General features: G+C 35.4%; 1 protein-coding gene and 1 long non-coding RNA gene across 5 annotated transcripts in view; one reads left to right on the forward strand and one right to left on the reverse strand.

Moving 5' to 3' along the window:
* Positions 1–17,537, forward strand: part of TOX (thymocyte selection associated high mobility group box) — a 370,938-nt gene that overhangs the window by 169,927 nt on the left and 183,474 nt on the right. For all 4 annotated transcript variants that reach the window (XM_078153395.1, XM_078153397.1, XM_021005919.2 and 1 more), the window contains one exon: positions 5,950–6,015. In XM_078153395.1, the coding sequence (XP_078009521.1) occupies positions 5,950–6,015 (66 nt within the window). The remainder of the gene's footprint in view (positions 1–5,949; positions 6,016–17,537) is intronic.
* LOC110221364 (uncharacterized) overlaps positions 1–17,537 on the reverse strand; it is a 117,889-nt gene that overhangs the window by 39,027 nt on the left and 61,325 nt on the right. The window lies entirely within an intron of this gene.

Here is a 17,537-nt window from a genome sequence, read left to right on the forward strand (position 1 = left end):
AGTATGGAGGCTAACAGATTCAAGACTCTATCTGGCATCAACACATGTAGCCTTGAAGCTGGAAGCTAAATAAACATACATCCCCTCACTGATGCCCCATCTCTCCCTGCCCCTCATTTGATATAATAGAGCTGCATAGCAAGCCATGATGTTAGTTTAGTAATATATTATCTGATTCTTTTTATGATATGTATGTGCATCCAGGTTATTTATGTGCTCTGATTAACATGTGACTTTTGCTGTCACTATTTTTTAGTAAGACTTATTTCTTTGAAAACCTTGATGCTATGAGAAAGATGCAAAGAGTGGTAATATACCTACTCTGCAGGGTTGATGTGAGGATAAAATAAGATATTTGAAAAGTGTATTGCAAATTATAAAGTGCTTTATAAATACTATCATCATCATCATCATCATCATCATCATTATTACTGAAAACGTTATTTAGAATTTGAATGCTGGGTCTTAAAGTCCTTGGAAAGGAATTGGAGTAATCAGTGGGGTGGTACAGTAGATGAAGTATTGGACCTAGAGTCAGGAAGGCCTGATTTCAAATCCAGCCTTAGATACTTACTAATTATTGTGACCCTGGGCTATTCAACCTGTCTGCTACAATTCCCTCAACTGTAAAATGAAGATAATAATAGCATCTATCTCCCAGCGTGCTGTGAGGATCAAAAAAGGTAATATTTGCAAAGCACTTAGCACAGTACCTAGTACACAGCGGGTGCTTCATAGATGTTTGTTTCCTTCCTTTCTTCCTTCCTTTTCCAGATAAGAGTGTGCAGGTTACAGTAGACTAAGGAAAAGGGAACTGAATTAGAATCAGAAAACCTGCTACCTTAGGCAAGTTGCTTCCCTTCTCAGTGGGTCCATTTCCTTCTCCATAATAGTAATAACTGGAATAAGTGGTTTGAATTAGGTAACCTGTAAGGACCCTTCTAGCTCCAAAATTTTAGGATTTTCATCTCTGCTGACAGCTGGCTAAAATTACATGATGCCAAGTCATTCAGAGAGAGCTGGTCCAGCGTGTGACCTACTGAAGTTTCCAGTATGCAGATTCCAAACTAAGTGTGGTTGACTGACACTGTGGTCATGGAAGCAGGAGCATTTCCCCTACTTTCAGGAGCTCTGTGAGGCCAGGAGTTAGCAATATTTTGCCACTTTTCCCTCTGTGCTTATACCTAGGCAATCATATAACCACCTCCTTTCTGTGGGCAGAGAAGAGAACTGTGTTCGTTCTTACATATTTTTGAGTGGTCATAAGCACCTTTGTAATAAACACAATTTATATGGCAGTGGGATTGATTGTTAGTTTCATTCATAGAGCACTGACTCTATAATTTCTATCCAGGCAATTAGTGTACTTCATAAAAAATAATAGCATGGTTATCATTTCTAGGAAAGTCTAGAGCCAAACTTTGAATACTGAGTAATTTGCATGTATTGTTTTCTTATAGATCCTTTGGCTTTCCTAGCAGCTAGGTCTGTATCAGCCACCTATTAATCCATCAAATAACAAGCCAGCACACTTTTATTAAGCACCTACCACTGCCAGGTACAGTGCTAAGTACTGGAGGTACAAAATAAGACAAAAACCTTCAAGATGCTCACAATCTAACAATCAGTGCCCTTGCTGTAGGGCCCTCAATAGATTGCTCAATTGGAACAGGGAGTATTTCTTTTTCTTCTAACATAATGCCTTTCACAGTCAGTGCTTAAGAAGTGATTTCCTGAATGGAATGGGATCCTAGGTGGTTTTGTGCTAACCCTGTTAAAACTCAAGAAGACCAGAGTTCAGATTTTGTCTTAGGACACTAACTATAGATGAGTGATCCTGAGCAAGCAATGGACATTCCCTTAGACTCAGTTTCCTTATCTGTAAAATGGGATAATAATATCACCTACTTCACATGGATGTTTTGAGGACTAAATGAGATAATACAGGTCAAGTGCTTCATAAACCTTGAAGAGCTATAGAAATGTTAGCTATGATCTTTGCTACTAAAATAGTCTTGTGGCCACATTCCAAAAACCGTCTCCCCTGTCCTCAAGCGAAAACCAAATCCCTTGTCATTTCATTCATTCAGCTAACATTTATTAAATGCCTAGTATGTGTTTTGCACTGTTGGGAAGACATTGTGAAAAATACCCAACATAAAGAAAACATGGTCCCTGACATCAAGGAATTTGGGATTGATTTGGAAGAGAGAAGACACATATGCACGTAATTTTAATACAGATTAGAATAAAAGTACATTAAAAGTATAGAGTGTTATAAAAGCAAACATTGCTTCTGGTTGGCAAACTATGATACTTGGCCAAATCTACAACCATTATAAATACATTTCATAACTAGTAAATTCACTTGCTATTAATTATTTTAATCATTAAAAAGAGAAAAACATTAGTCATGGGAAATATATCCCCAAAAGAAAAACATTTTTTCAGTCAGACCAAAAAATCAGTGTTATTTTGATTCACTCAAGAAATTATTAGAAAAAAAGAAATATCCTAATTTCATATGCATCCTGACAAGGAAAATGTTTGCTTTTTTTCTGCCCCATCATCAACACAAAGTAGGTGGGCTATATATCACCATAGTCAATTTTTTTATCCCAATATTTTTGAGGTCCCCAGTTTCTTCCTGTATGTTGAAATTTTACCCAAATTAGTCATATTTTAAAGAATAATAACTGTTTAAACCCTGTAGAGTCCTACTGGGTTGGGAGTCACATAGAACATAGGTTTACAACCTACTTCTGCCAACTTCTGTCACCATGGGCAAGAAACCAACCCTTCTGAGCCTTACTTTTCCATTTTAAAAATGAAAGAGTTGGATTGGATTACCTTTCAGGTCTTTTCTAGCCCTAAATCCATAATCTTATTACAGCTTCATAGTCTTTCAAAAAGAACATTTCAGGGGAGTTGCAATTTCTTTGAGTAAATACTAGAATCTGCCTCTCTATTTTTGGTTATTAAAATATAAATTCAATAGCTACTTGCTAATCACCTACTACATGCAATGATATTCAGTCATTCCTATTACTTAATTGGCTTATTTTTATGACATTTCAAAATGAGTTATAAAATTATGCCTCAAAGGTTGTGTACTTGTTTCTGCTTTTTTTTTCCTCCCAGATTGAATAACTAGCTATAGCATCATGCTTTAAAATGTATATCACAATATGTAATAATTCTTGCAGCCACATATCTTTTCATATTATAGTGGCATTTCTCAGTTTGGTTTTGCTTAGGTAATAACACTTTATAATAAAAATAATCTTATAAACAATGTAACTTAAAATTATGTCTTAGTATGAACATTGAATTGTTACATATTTTGAAGATTTTTCTCAATGGCATGAGAGTTTAGGAACTGAGATCCATAGTGTGCATAAGATCGTATGGAATTCACTGAACCATTTCTCTTCAGTTTTATCTGTTACAATCACAAGAACCATCAACATTTAAAATATTTCTTTTTGGTCTACACATTAAGAACATTTGCAAACAAACCATATTAGTACAACAGTGAGTAGAAAATACCAAAAATGTTAAGTAAATCTTTGCAGTCCCAGTATGATCTATAAAATAGATCAGCTAGTCAGGATTTGGGTGGGGTGGGGAGGTCAACAGTCCATTGGGTTGAACGAAAATATTTCAGTTGGGGTAGATTAGAATATCACATTATCTTTTCACCTGTCTTGCAACATAATATTAGATATGTTCTTTGATTTTTGGTACCTTAGACCAGTTGTGTTAAATTAAAATAAAAATAAACACTAAACAATACGTAAGGATCCCTGAAGGTTACATATTGACTTAGAAAACCACATATTAACTATGTATGTTTTGGTGTATTTTTATTTATTTTCTGAAATATTTCCCAATTACATTTAACCTGGTGCAGGCAGCACCCAGGAGTATTGCAGGCTGCATGTTGGGGATGTATTTAATACTTTGGCCTTAGATAACATATATCAATGGAATGATCTATCTAAATGAATATGGGTTGAACCTCTATAAAGGTGCTATTTCTGAATGGTACTACCAACCAATTTCTTTTATGATTGGTTGTATTTCTGTTTAGAGTCATATATGACCCACAAATTATGATTTTTTTCACAGAATGAGACAAGGTAATGTTAAGAATGTCATGGGCATCTTGAGCTTTGTATATTAGAAGAGTACCCAATCACTTAGGAACAAAGTGTGAAATACTGTGACTCTAAAGCATTCTTTCTATCAGAATGATGTTTGTGTGTTTATGTATCTGTAACACAGAAGTTTAATAAGGTAGTTGTTTCCTTGCATCACTATTGGTAACAGCAAAAATGTTGTGTACTTTCATATTTGCAGTTAATATATACTTTATTTTTAAATGAATGTATATGCAAGTCAATGAAGTTGAGACTGGATAACAGAACAATGGTAGAGGGATTGCAGCCTGCTTGAGGATTAAATGTAAGCAGCCCACCTAAAATCTGAATAGAATGTTAGCACCCTTCTCCTTTTCCTACTGTTGATGGTGCTGCTTCATTAACAATTTGAAATTCTCTTTCATTTGATGTATCTTTAATTGGACTTACTAATCAGGTTCTTCCCTCCAAATTGTTCAGTCAGCCAGCTTACAGAGACAGTGTGAGTCATTTGTGATGCCCCACAGGAATTATTTAGATATATTTTTATATTTGTTGATCTATATATATAATAGAAACCCCCCTCAAAAAAACTCCCCGCAAGCAAAGTACATTGCCTGAAAACTGTAAATTTATCAATTATTAACAGAAAGAAAGGGAATGTTCTTTAAATCAGCACCTGCTATATACCAGATACTCTACTAGGTACTGGGGATACAAAGTAAAACGTGAAACAGTCCCTGCCCTCAAAGAGCTTACATTTAACTTTAATAGTGTGGTATTTAACATTGACCATTGTAACTGACCAGAGTTGTGTTGCTTCTCAACATTACATCGCTTCATACAAGTCAGCACTTTTCTGTAAAGTTTTTTCGTCACAGTCCTTCCTTGAAGACCATTAATACACCATTTGGTTAGTAACATTCTAATTTGGTTAATCATTCCCTAATCATTGGGCACATTTTGTTTTCCAGATTGGTAAACAGAACCTGTTGGGTAATTTTGGAAGGATAGATTTAACAACTAAGGTGGCATGTTCTAAATTTTATGTATTAACCAATTGCAATTCTTCCCCACAATTATTTATCACTTACTCTATCCAAATGTTTTATACATACATATATATATATATATATATCTATATATATATATATATATATATATATCCAAGTATTATATATATGCATATATACATATCATATATATATATATAATATTTGGATAGAGTATGTATATATATATATATATATAAAGTGTATACATACATACATACATATATAATGTGTATACATACATTTTATTTATATATCTATAAAGTTTTTTTTTTCATCTAAATTTCACTTGAGTCTTCTGCTGAGACCAGTTTTAATTTGTTTTGAAAACTCGGCACTTGTTCATTTCTCAGATCTAAAGTTAGAATCCATTGAGCTGTGCCTCAGTACATTTTCCATTTTCATCCCCTCTTGTCAGAAAGTGTGCCATTCATTTAATCCTTCATTACGACCAAACAGCAATATGTAGACAGGGTGAACAAAATGAGCCATTTTGTTTTAAAACAGATTGCAGATGAAAGGAAACCATTCATTTCGTGCTTACTTGCTGTAATTACTAGACCACTAATTACTCCCAATCACTGACATCCAGGGTCAATGAGGATGACAACAGGAACATCAAAGGCAAGATGGGCTCAGCGAATGACAGGTTTCCCATATTCCAGGCTGCAGTATATTTTTATGGTTACTGTTTTCCAGTCGATGTAGAAAAACATTCAAAGATTGCTGAATGTTTACTATTATTTCATTCGCAGTTTGACGGTGAGAACATGTATATGAGTATGACAGAGCCGAGCCAGGACTATGTGCCAGCAAGCCAGGTGGGTTAATTAATCTTCTCTGCCTTGTTTCAAATTGTAATTAAACAAATTCAAAGAGTTGCATTGCAAATGAGTGGCACTATCAGTAACTGCTGCAATCAGGAATAATCATAATTTATAAACAAAGCATTTAAGCCTTGTTTCCAGTTAATGAGATAGAGCTGATAAAACACGGGAGTTGGCGTTTGTTGAAAGATGCTACCTTGTTTCCTCTCCAGAATGCAAGCAGCTGTTTTGCCAGCATGATCTTTCCTAAACAGTTGTTTTACCTTTAGGAAATAAAGTCTTTACAGGTGCAGGTTATTTGTGCTCCTGACTGCAGACAAGTTAATCATTATAAGCTGCACATGTCACAAATAGCTTTAATTATCCACTGTTAGGCCAGTTTTAGACCAAGTGTTGCATTTAAAGCAGAAATGATATGGCTGGAAAAGGTTTGCCGAGAGTGAAACCATCAGCAATACTATAACAATTCTCTCAATCTACTGTGAGGTTTTCACTTCTAGGCCAAAATATATAATATGATGAGGCCCTTCAAGGGCTTGGTTGAATCCATTTTGCTGGAAAGAGTTGGCAAAGCATTTAGTCAGGAGAAATAACGATGACAAAAGTACAATGGAAACAAAAGGGACATTTATACTTTTAAAAGAAATGCTTGGTTCTTTGTTTGTCAGATACTTAAACTTAGGTCTTTGGTCCAGAGAGAAAATCAAGGAGCAAAGTGTACTGATTGGAACTCTCCCAGACTGTACATACAATGCAAAATAACAGTAATATGGGAAAGAGGAGAGGGAAAAAACGAGGAAGAATTGGATATAGTCATCATGTGGACCTTTTCTTCCTTGTATTTTATAGCAGTAGTAGAGTCATTTCAGTTGTAAGTCTGAGTCAGAACAGCAGGAATATGAATTCATATGCAATGATTTTAAATACCTACCCTCTCTATCTGAATAAGATAGTTTCCAATTCTAAATCTATGATCCTGTAATCCTATTATATCTTTTTAAATTGACCAGAGATAGGCTGTGAAAACGTCCTACAACAATTGTTTTGAAACTTCCATTCTTTGATCAACAGTGTTTTTAGGTAAACACTTTCTTTTGGTCTGTTGCAATAATGATTATAAGAATGCCTTTGGAAGGCTTAATTTTGCATTTAGGATTGTCATGTGACTGAATTCATCAGCTAAAAATGCTCGAAGATCCATAGGTGGTTGTGAATGGAATTGGTTGATTAAAAAATGAAAAATGTTATTATTAATTTTTTTTCTAACCATCAATCCCCAAACTGTACTGACAAGTTTAGTATTACTATTAGATTAAAGCAACCTCATGTCGTCTCATTTGTGCCTTTAGGGTTTTGAAGTGCAGGGGCTAATTGAATTTGTTTGAAACAGTAGAAACACAAACTCAGTGAATGATTACTGTTATAAAGCAGCTGCTACCTTTCAGAGAATCATTAGGTTGGTCTTGAAGAGTTTTGAAGAAAGCATTGTAAATTGGCAGCTGATATATGCTTTCTGCTTCCCCTAGCACCACCCCCTAGATTTTTAATGGAAGCACCATGGATAATTTAAGCATCAGTCTAAAAATCAAACAACATTTTGAGCTTTAAATTTTTATGCTGTGTATTCACCAAGCACATTTTAAATACCAGTGATCTCATTTACCAAGAAAAAAACAATCCCAAATGATTCTTTTTTGTATTTTTGAAAATGATGGTAGATTTCTGAGCCAGAAACCAATTCATTTTATTTTAATAATTTAACCTTCCTCTGAAAGTATTTTTTAAAAATTGAGCTTTGCCAAGAATTCAGGTAGTATAAGATAGTTCATACACTGGGAGAAATTAAGTTTACAAATTAAAGTCACTGAATAATCTTAGCAGAATTTACACTTGAGGTCTTCCCCGTCCCCCTTCTCCTTTGCCTTTTTTCCAACTGTAATACGGTATTTTCACAAAACCATTACCTGGTATTATTTTAGGGAATTTTAATCAATTTATCCCCTTTAGGCTAACATAAATAAGACTTCAGTCGTCCTGCAGCTAAAAAAAATAGTTTTGTTCTCTTTCCTACATAACATCAAACATCTGCATAGTTTGGTAATCTTAGACAACTTGCCTCACAGCATCACTCAACGATTATAATTTCTGTTCAATTTTCAAATCCGTACATGCTCTGGGACTTATAGGCTAAGTTGCTAAGTAGCAACAGATGGCGCACTACTGCTCCTGTGATGTTGCTGCAAGCAAATAGCATAATTCTATACTTGAAATGATTTTTATAGAAAGCCATTGCTGGAACTGAGCCAGGAGTGTAAGTATACTGTAAAAATTAATGCTATTCTTTTAGACAGTCCCAAAGGGCTGTTTGGCACTACTCTCTACTGCATGCATTCTATACCTCTTATGCTAGTGTACACAAGCCTTTTTTGGATCTAATTCTGTAGTTGGTAGGCAGCTTTTAAATTAATTACACCACCCATGATATGCCTGCCAACTATGTAATAAAAACACATGACATTTCTACTGCTCTCTGGATTTCATTCTTAGAACATTTACCACATTGCCTTACAATACTTCTAATTGTGGTGACCTCTTAGTGTTTCAGTTATAACCAATTTAACTTATTCTTCCAGGGGATTGAGTTATACAAATGGAAAAGGTCCCATGTTATTTAAGAAATGCATGCAGTTCATTACAGAATATGGGATTTTTTTTCCTTTCTAAATGATTCACTCGATAGAATGAGTTGAAAAATATTAGTGAGTTGATCAGCCTTCTAGACTAGGAAATTCAAGATCACAGAATCTTAGGGTTGGAAGACCCTGTTGAAATCACCTAGTCTGAACCCTTCATTTTAGAGATGAGAAAACTGAGGTCTAGGAGGGTGAAGTCATTTCATGATGCCTGCATGTGATTATAACCAAGACTCAAAGCCAGGCTTTTTGACTCCAAGTCCAATAGACAGAGGTTGTTTCTCATGTTATGTACCCTTTATCACTTCATTTGTGTTGGTTTCTGTTCTAGTGGTCAAGGCCGCTTTTTCGCAACCTATATGTCAGGATACAACAGTGCTTGGGGAAAGCAAATTGGACTCTTCCAGTGGTTAGGGTTTCTCTTATGAATAGACCTCCGCATGAGCCGGTTGTGGACAATTAATCAATCAATGCCACAGGCATGGGATCTTGCTTTATCTAGGTGGGCCTTCTGAAATGGTAGCAACATATTTCATTTTCATTGCATGAAGAAGCTTAGGAAGCATGATTCTCTAGTTTAAAAAAATAATAACGACAATAATGACAACAAAACCCCAAACTTTCTTTCATTAAAGTAGATCTAGAGAGTCCCTTTTTCCTTACTGTAAAATAGACTGTAGATAATTCACATAATCTGACTAAAAGAAATTGAGCAGATTTAGTTACTTGTCTACCCTTGCTAAAATTACTTTCTGCATTCTTTTGAGTAAAGCTTTTAAAAATATATATATTAGATCCAGTTCACTTTCCAACGCAGCTAAGTTGGAGTTTGATCAGAGGGGATGCTAGAATTTGGGTCTCTGAATTTTGAATGTGGGTATCTGACTGAGCTCTTGGACGAGAAAGATGAAAGATTCTAGCAGAGCAGTTGGTGCATATAGCTTAAAGCTAGCTCTAATGCTAACTTCAGTGACTCCAGAAATTATATTTAACTTATGTCAGGCCAGTGTGTTAGAAAAATTAAAAAAAAATTAAGGGAAAATCATTGAATCTTGGCCCTGAATTAGATTCTTTTTAAAAAGTTGATTGTTTAATGTGGTTTTTTCCCCCCAAACTGAGTATCATTGCATAGTAAATTTTTTGATGTTCAGTCATTTTCAGTCATGTCTTACTCTTTGTGACCCCACTGGGGTTTTCTTGGCAAAGATACTGGGGTGGTTAACCATTTCTTCTCTAGATCATTTTACAAATAAGGAAACTGAGGCAAAACAGGTTAAATGACTTGCCCAGGGTCACCCAGACAGTAAGTGTCTGAGGCAAATTTGAACACAGAAAGCTGAGTCTTCCTGACTCCAGTGCCCTTCTGCACCACGTAGGTGCCCTTCCATAGTAGGTGGATAAACAACATTTTTTTTTACTTAATTAGAGAAGTTCTTAAGCTAATCATGACAACTTAAAATTATTTTAATTTTGTGAATTTATAATTATTCAAAAATCTCAAAGATGAGGCATGGGCATTATTATTTGAATATGACTGTAATTTCTTCAATACGGTGCTCTCCTAGTGAGGATCTTCTACCATTTTAAGTCACAACCTCTTTTTTGCAATATAGACTCAGAGAGTTACTTGGAACACTGAGAAATTAAGGTTTGCAGGCTTGCAAAATAAGGCTTGCAGAGGGTCACACAGCTAGTTTGTGTCAGAGATGACTCTTGAATCCAAGTCTTCCTGACTCTGACACTGAGAGCTCTTTCTGGACGGTACCTGGTTGCCTCCCACCTGTATCATAGGTACTTATGTATATCAATTGCTAAGGGAAGCCTACTTCAATGACGATGTAAAAATTACTTTTGTGAGGCCTATCATACAAGGAAAGAAAAATCGAAACAATTCACTCTGACAAGCACTTATTAAGTATCTACTATTTACTGTGTTAAGCACTGTGGGTATAAAAACAAAAATTTTTTTAAAAAGTGAGATCATCATAGTGCTGTTTAGATTAAATTGAAGACTAAATGTATCTCTTTATGAATATGTGGATTTAAGAGGAGTTTGTCATTGTATACATGCTTATTAATTATAATTAGCCTTTGTTAATCTAATTTTGAAAGTTATACTCTTCCTGCATATTTTATATCTTGGCCAGAAATAATGTTTTAGGCTATGTTTTTTCATTCATTTCATTCAACATTCATTACTATACCTCCCATAAAGTTTTTAAATGGTTGAGTATCACTGCTTTTCTATCTCTGGTTCTGTTTCTTACTTAGCCTCAAGAGCAAGAGTAATAAAATACAGAATAAGCTCCTTTTAATTTTGTTTTTTGGAATCTAACAAATATTTGGCTTTACCAGACTCCCTGGCAATCGATATGTCAATACTAAAAAGGCTGCAGATATATACATATATATGATATTATAAAGTTATAGTATCAGACTTTTTAAATAATGATTAGAAATCAGTATATGCAACAGAAATAGCCAAACCTCAAGTATGACACACGTACATTCACATAAGAAAAAACATTTCCAAGTTCCTTTTCTGCACAGGTATCCTTAACATCTGCATTGTAATTATATATATTTATATATGTGTAGATATATATAGATATAGATATAGATATATGCATATATGTAATATAGATTTAGATCTGAGAAACAGTATAATGATGTACTTTCCTGACAAGGAAATTCACTCATGGTTTAGGAGCTGTATGGATTATGAGATATAAGCCTAAGAAATAGTCAAGGCAACACATTTTAAGGGTACCTTTATTTAAAATACCTTTTTTTATCCTTTTGGTCCATAACACATCTATGATCATGAATTTGAACTACAAATTAACACAACCTTCCTTTTGGCAGAGGCTCCAGAAGGAACACCGACTTGACCTTGTGAACTTTGACCCAATAAAATGATAAAACTGCCATGCTTTGATTAATCTAGTTAGTCTAACAGAGTCTGGCATCTCAACAAGCCCAAACTAGTTACTCAAACCAGTCTTCAGTGTAACATTCAAATGATTACTCTGTGCAATCCCGGAGGTATTCATTACAGACAAAATTACTCTTGTTGCCTTGCATACAAGCTGAGTTTTCAATGGGAAATGAAAGGCTGCTTGGAAAAATAGGCCACCTAATTAAGTTAAACTACTCTAGCATTTGGCTTGACATCTTCATTACTCAAAATTAAAAAGATGCTTCACTTGAGCACACAAGTTACTATTGTTTATGTTGTTTTCTTCCTAAATTGGCTTCTTACATAGAAGTCTGTTTTTCAGAATTATATCTTGTAATAGCTCACATATTTCTCGCAGTTTATAAAAATGCCTTAATAGCCAGTATAGACAGTTATAACAGGTACGATCCAAATAAGGAATACTTGCCATAAGAGTGTAGTGACTTTAAAAGGCCCGCCAATCTTTTAGCATATTTGTCTCATATTGCTTAAATATTGGTGTTAATATTCAGAAGATTCTCCCCCCACCCCCACTCTGCCTTTCTTTTATTTACAAGTTTAATACTGAATCTTTTTGCTTTACATGGTCTCCTCGAAGGGTAATTGAATTCAGAGAAGATTTGGGGAACATCTGCAGGTTTAAACTGAATTCCATTTGTCCATTGCTTTATGTAGCTCCATAGTGGAGCTATTTTAAGAGCATTTTAAAATGTAAACACATGTAGAACACACCATCTACTGATTGCCAGATCCTAGTCAATGACACTAATGAGGCTGCTGACAGGTTAAATGTTGTGTATCATATACATTTCCAAACTGTGGGATTTGTGAGTGTAAGGCTCATTTTTTATTTCAGAATATAAATATTTGTTGCTGAATATGCTTAAGAATTTTATTGGGACTGTCTTGTAGTATGTTTTTCAAGCATTAGGGAGAATATGTTTCCTTGATAAATTCTCTTTTAAAAAAATCTGAATTGTAGAGCATCGGTTTGAAAGTAAGACTGTTGCTTCAGCAGCAGCTCTTCAAGGCCTGCTGAAACACATGAGCACCTGGCCAAGGATGTCATGTTGGCATCTCACCCCTCCCAGCCAGCGAGTAGTTTTGATAAATTTTGAAAAGTATTCCTTTATTACTTTACAATCTTAAATTTAGAAATTTTTCAGCTATGTTTAATGAATGAGCGGATAAAGAGATGAAAAATTAACCTTACTCCTTAATTTCGCAATCTCACATTTTTCAACTTCATCTTTCTGGCCTTCCATGGAACGTATCTAACAATAAATACAGCAGAGAATTGGAACACTTTAGTAAATCCAAAATAATTGGAAGATGGATGATTCTACTTCTCTGTGCAGTCTCCATTTCCAAGGAGTTGAAAGATATTAATAAATAATGTGTCATCAGTACCCCTTCTTGGTGTGCAGGGATGAATTGTTTTTTCCCTTTTAATTATGTGAAAATGGAGATTCCTAAAGGGTCTTCTTAAGGTAACTCTGTCACCTCCCATCTTTCTCTGCCCTGAAACACTGTCTTCCTTCTTCACCAAAGAAGATACTTGAGCTTCTCTCTTCATGTGATGTCTCCATTCTTCTCTTTAGACAGAAGCTTCACTCATTTGTCCTTAAAATCAGATAAGACATGCTAGAATAATGGAAGTATTATTTTTAATATAATAAGATGACAGAATTTAGAGCTTGAAGACACAATAGAGATCATCTTCTCATTTTATAGATTAAGAAACTCCCATAAAGGTTAAGTGATTAAGGTTTAAGGTTACACAAATAGGAAATTAATAGCTTGGTTGTAGAATTCTAACCCAAGGAATTCATAGTAACTTGAAAATGCATTGGTGGTTTCTTGGGAGAATTTGCTTTGAAGTGGTGTTAGACAAATTACTTCAATGACAGTGAATTGTCACATTTGTTTATAAACAGTGGCAATTGACTCTCTATGTAGCAAATCCAAAGGGGTGATTTCTGGAGGTCTGCCCAGGAATGAATTGTTAGGCTGACATGGACACAATTGAAAGTAATAATTATAATGATAAGAACAATAATGATGGTGATGATAGCAATGATATTAATAATTATTAGTATAGCTAGCATTTATGTAGGACTTTATAAGGTTTACAAAGTGTTTTACATATGATATTTCATGTAATCAGTAAAAAGGGTAAGTTTTGATAGTAAATGTATTTACACAGGACACACAGATCCCTTTCCTATAAGTTTCTTTTCACTGATGTCAGTAGAGACCACTAAATACAGTCAGCCTGTTTTGGCCTGGCTTGAGTTTAAATTAGAAATATGTGGTCACAAGGTGAATGGACTACTCTTTCACCTTTTCTTCTAGAACTTACTGTCATAACAAGTCAGGTCTCACATCCAGTTTTTCAACAAGCAAAGTCATGGGCTAAACTTGAAAACATTTACTTCAAATCCCCCATATTGTTCACTTTATTCTCTCTTCTTTTGATTTACCTCTTAGTGTTTCTATGAGAATCTAGTGAGGTGTGGGAAAGTACTTTGAAAACAATGAAAACTTTATGAAAATGCAAAAGGGTGCTATTATCTCTTTGTCTCATTAACTTCTAAGGCTGCCATTCTTTTGTGGCTTGTCTCTTCCTTCTTTGTCCAACCCCTCCTCTGCTACTCCTTCCTTTCCTATAACTTACAGTTCCTCTTTCTTTTCTTAGGTATGCCTATGATTCCATTCCTTCTAATCTTGGCCTTCTTTGTCTCCTTCCTTTACTTTTTCTGTCCTTTACTTCCTTCTCTCCCTCCATCCCTTCCCAAAAGATCCTAACACTCTCTAGGATCACATGATGTATATACTCTCTAAGCATGCCCTTCTCCCTGATTGATCCTATCTGTTATTGTGACAGGATCAGATTTCAAGACCTAAACTTCCTGAATATTGATTGAGACCTCCCATAGTTTTTTTTTGTTTTTTTTTTTTTTTGGTCTAGGCTTTGGACATCATGGGTAGAGGGAACTTCTTCCAATCATCTAGATTAGCAACTTGTCTGTAATAAGTAGTCTTAAATAGTTTCCTAGGGCACTGATAAATTGATTTATCAGGTAGGACTTTAAGCCAAGTCTTTCTAATTCCAAAACTTACCCTCTTTCGATCCTGCCTCTCTTTATTAAACTAGAAAAATTATCTTTTCCTGGACCTGTTTCTACATCTGGTCTCTTCTCTGAACCTCCTCTTTACTTTAGAGCCAATATACTTAATAGTGCAGAATCCTCTTCACCTTTGGGTCTATTTTAGGTGCTCCCTAGTAGAAGAATAAGAATTATTTGTCACAGTGTGTTATAGAGAATTGTATTTCATTCTAAATCTTTGAATCAGGGTGAGAGGGAAACCCAAACAGAAGAATGTGCCTTTTAACTCTATGAAGTTACCTCTCTTGCTCAGTGTTAATTTCCTATTTATATTGTAAGATTCTATGTACATATAGTATATATTGTATGTGAATATATATGAATATATATTATACATATATTACATCTGTCAGGTATGGTATAGTAAGGATTCCTTTCATATATGGATTGGACTAGGTAGCTCCTGAGATCCATTCCAACTCTCAAATTCTGTGTATCCAATTCTGTTGTATAACGCGGAACCAACTTACTACCTCTATAACCTTTGTTTAACTTATCTGGACCTCTTCTTGCGCACACACACAAACATACAGACACACACAATTTTATATTCTTATTCATGTCCTCCCATAAGTTCATTGCAATGGATGTACTCCCCACAAACTGGGGTACTTACTCCCTCAAGTCTTGAGTTCTTTTAACATATTATATATGTACATACATATATATACACACATGCACACATACATAATTACATGCGTGCATATTCATGTATGTATATATGCATTTATATATATATATATAGTTAAATCTGCACATCTTCAGTAATGAGATTACAGATTAATTTTAGCTGAATGTATGTGTATCTGTGTGTACATGTATGTAAGAGAAGATCCAGGTAAGTTAAACAAGTCGGCAAAGGTTATAGAGATAGTAAGTAGGTACCATGTTATACAATGGAATATAAATCATAGAACTGGAGAGTTGGAATGGGTCGCAGTAGTTATCTAGTTATAGATAGGGTCAGAGAGAGAAAGAGAGATAACAGAATAAATAGATGGATGGATAGATAGATAGACAGACCACTACTGGACCCCACAGACACAGTGTCTCACTCACCTGCCTTGATCTTTGCCTGTTGCAATTTTCTGGAACCTCCTTGACTCACCTGGACTTTTTCCTTTTGCTTACTGATTGTACCTCCTCCAGTACCTCCTTCCTTTCCCACCTTGCAAGGTCTTTCTTATCTCTGGGTCCTTGTCATCTCTGGTATGACTCACCTCTCTAAGCAACCCCTGGTTTTGAAAGCATTTTGATCTTCAAAATGTCTTAGACTCTGGACAAGAAGATAGACAACCACTGCCCAGACCCACTAATCATTAGAAATAAGTGAGATGTGTTGTCCATTCTGTCCATGTTACCTAAGCAGATAACTTGCTCTAGTAGTAGGAAGCAGAAATCAGATCCTCCTGTATCCCATTAACATATGTACCTTGGGCCAAAATACTATTTACATATATGTGTTACAACAACTCCCTGGTTGTGAATGACCCAAGTGCGGCAGAGGTATTTATATGCTATTAAAGAATAATAAAAGCCAGAGGAAGGTTTTCATTGTGTTGGGTAGAATATCTATTTAGGATTTACAGAAGGAGACATGGACAAGTACTGCCTAAGATGAGAAGACATGGATAAGTTAAAATCTACAAAGGTATATAGCATACTCACACCAACAAGATCAAGGATTCATCAGAGTCATAACCAGGAATAGTTTCCAATTGTTTTGAGTACATGGTAACTCCAGGTCCCTGAATAGTAACACAGTGTGTTATGGAAAGAACATGAAATTGGTAATCTGAACACCTGAGTTGGATTCCCAGATAAGCCTTTCACCAGTTGTTGACCTTAGTTTCAAGCCATTGACTTAGCACCCACTATAAACAAGGCACTGTGCCCAAGTGGTATGGATACAAAGACAAAAAAAAAAAAGAAATAGACCCTGACCGTAAGAAATTAATTTTAGTGGGGGTGGGGGAGGAATGGCATCAGTGTGGCAAGGGCAAGTTGCCTAATATCTGTGGGCCTCAGTTTCCTCTTCTGTAAAATGAAGTTGTCAGACCAGTTGATCTCTGAGATCTCTTCTAGCTCTAAATCCTCTTATTGCTTGAAAATCCCTATCTATCCATATATAATATTCCAGAACCCCTGAAATTGATCACTTGCTGTGACAAAACAATGAATTCCCGTGATGGGGGTTTTACCCCTGACATCAGTCATGGCCATGGCCCAAGCCCTTGCTGCAGAGAGCTCATCTTTCACTGTGAATAAACTTGTCACAGTACCTGGACTTTGTCCACATGACAAGGTTGTCTAAGATGCCTACCTCCCCAGTAGGGAAACCCTAGTAAATGATAACAGATTCACAGAGGATAAGGAAGCAACTCTGGAAAAGAAGCTTGAACATAGGACTCTGAGTAATTAATCCTAGTAGAATACTCATGGCTCTAAGCCATTAGTCTGTGGTTATGATTGATGTCCATTGCACTGAGCTTCAGATGTAACAAGAACATATGTCAGATCAATTCAGTCAGTCAGTTCCCAAGATTTGGTTATCTGCTTACTATGTGCTGGGTGCTGTGCTAAGCACAGGGAATAGAAAGGGAAAACGCTTGTTCCCTGACTTGAGAAGCTCACATTTTAGTGGGGAAATCAACCTGCAGACAACCCTATATACGCAAGATAAATGCTGTGCAA

The sequence above is a fragment of the Phascolarctos cinereus genome, unplaced genomic scaffold, assembly GCF_003287225.1.
Source record: "Phascolarctos cinereus isolate Bilbo 61053 unplaced genomic scaffold, phaCin_HiC Scaffold_4;HRSCAF=312, whole genome shotgun sequence".
NCBI classification, from domain to species: domain Eukaryota; kingdom Metazoa; phylum Chordata; class Mammalia; order Diprotodontia; family Phascolarctidae; genus Phascolarctos; species Phascolarctos cinereus.